This window comes from Austrofundulus limnaeus, unplaced genomic scaffold (assembly GCF_001266775.1).
Source record: "Austrofundulus limnaeus strain Quisiro unplaced genomic scaffold, Austrofundulus_limnaeus-1.0 Scaffold1327, whole genome shotgun sequence".
Classification (NCBI taxonomy): Eukaryota; Metazoa; Chordata; class Actinopteri; order Cyprinodontiformes; family Rivulidae; genus Austrofundulus; species Austrofundulus limnaeus.
Genome location: NW_013953729.1, coordinates 12,754 through 15,003, shown reverse-complemented (window position 1 = coordinate 15,003; position 2,250 = coordinate 12,754). Strand labels below are relative to the sequence as shown.

At 38.8% G+C, this 2,250-nt stretch overlaps 1 protein-coding gene across 1 annotated transcript in view; it reads right to left on the bottom strand.

The window, feature by feature from the left end:
* Nucleotides 1-2,250, bottom strand: part of zbtb24 (zinc finger and BTB domain containing 24) — a 30,871-nt gene that overhangs the window by 27,044 nt on the left and 1,577 nt on the right. Inside the window, exon 2 of the mRNA XM_014031818.1 lies at nucleotides 560-1,350. Coding sequence (XP_013887272.1) covers nucleotides 560-1,337 — 778 coding nt within the window. The 5' untranslated portion in view covers nucleotides 1,338-1,350. The remainder of the gene's footprint in view (nucleotides 1-559; nucleotides 1,351-2,250) is intronic.

Below are 2,250 nucleotides of genomic sequence, written 5' to 3'. Positions count from 1 at the left end.
TAGCAGCCTCGCACCGAGGACCTATCCACGTCATCATTTACCCAGAATGCTTTGAGTGTAAATAAAATGGCCCCGTCTGTTTTAAAAATGATAAAAACTAAACATCCTACAGTATTTTTACAGTCTTTATTTTACAGTTAAAATAAATGTTTATCAAATAAAGTCTAATGTTATAACTAATCATGGATCCCTTTAAATGCTAAAACTGGAAAATCAGAGGCTAAAACTGATGCAACAAAGATCTTCAGGTCATTAAAGAGTTCTAAAAAATGTAAATACAGTTCAATATTTAAAAAATTATAATTGATATAATAAACTAAATTTTTAGCTCTAAAGACCTGAACAAGCTGAATGTTCTGATATATGAATTGTTAAATCAGGCATGGGCAATCCTGATCCTCGAGGACTGCAGTCCTGCATGTTTTACTTTTTCCCTGCTCCAACACAAGGACCAGGATGCCCACGGCTGAATTATGAAAGTAAGCTGAAGTATTTAGTCCGAGAAACGTGCAGAGGAAACAGTAAAGATGAAAACAGTGTGACTCATTCAGGCATTTACCAGTGTGAGTCCTTCGATGAATCTTTAAAAACAGGTGGTGTTTGAAGACTTTTCCACAGTCCTCACATCGGGCCTCTGTGTTGGGATACTTTTTTCGGCAGTCCCTCCTTTCAGACTCTTTGCTTTCTGCTGCATCAGGCTCGATTCTGTAGCCCTTGTACTTCACCGGAGTTCTGATCTTGCGTCTGCTGTGACGTCTCTGCTCGGCTCCAGGGTTAGAATCCTTCGTGTCTTTAGACGTTACAGTTTCTCCAGCCTGCCTCTGGTCTGAACTCTCACAGAGCGCATGGATGTCCTTCTTTGGTCGTCCTCTTTTGCGCTTCAGCAGATCCGGCAGCTCAGCTTTGTTTACTTTCGAGTTGTCTCGCTTGGCTTCTGTAGAACTCGTGAGTTCAGTGAGGACTCTGACCAGTTCACTGACCTCGATGAGACGAGCTGCAGCCAGGAGAGTCTCCGTGGTGCTGTCCTCCACCAACACTCGGGCGTTGTAGATGAACTCCAGTACGGTGGCAAAGATGATTGGTGTCATCCCATCCAGATGGTACTTGGACTGATGGATCTGGTCTTCTGCCGTCAACATGTTGGAGAAGTACGCACTGCTTGCTGCCAGCAGGGCTTTATGTGCCTTGAAGCGCACATTCTCCACAACGAGAGTGACGTCACACAGGAGGTCTCTTTTCCTGAGCCGGTCAAAGTTCCTCAGAATACTTTGATTATGGGAGTCTGAAGAAACGACCAGAAGAGATGAAGATGTTTTTGTTTGAGACATTTCCTCCATGGGTCAACTGTTCCTGAAATCATAAAAAAAAAAAGATTTCATACAAGAACCTAGATTTTACTTCTTCTTCCTTAGATTTTAACGCCAACTTGCATCCATTAACGTTGCACTCATTGATATATATCACTGGATTGGGTGTCATGTGACCTGGGCGTGGCTTCGCAAGGGGGACTTTTATGCATTGAGCTAATGCTAACGCTAACCATTGAAAACAATGAGCAGAACGTAGCGAGGTGCAAACAAACGCTTTATAAATGTACAAATGGTACAAATACTTTGCTATAAACTACATAGATTGTTACAACACGTTTACAAAAGAGGTTATGTTTCACAGGTAAAAATTACACATATTTAACCAAAATCCATTATTTTAATTGTAAAACCTGTATGCTAACATTAAAAAGTTTCAATGTTCATGTTTAACCTTATATAAAATCGATTTTATCTGTTGTCAAATATATTATTTACTGATATTAAACATGTAAATATGGACTTTATTGGATTGTTGACTAGTTAGACAATTCAGAAATTATGATGTAGACTCACTAATGACAGACAGTAATGTAATGATTGAGCATCGTAAACATAAATAGTCATGTTGTCAGACAGGCTGGTTTATTCAAATATTTTCTACATCCAGTATTTGTGTTTTTCAACATTTCCAGAGAAAAAGGAGAGAAAAAAAAACGTGTACCAGCTGTGTGTCAGCTTCAGATACAGCCTGCATCATTGTGAAACTGAAGAATAATTCTTTGTGATAAAAATAAATTCATTAAACAATTCTTTGTGACATGAAGTAATTTGTATTTTTTAGTTTGATTTTACAGATGTTAAAATTATTGTAGTTTAAGGCAAAAACTGTTATAGTTGTGTGTGTGTGTGTGTGTGTGTGTGTGTGTGTGTGTGTGTGTGT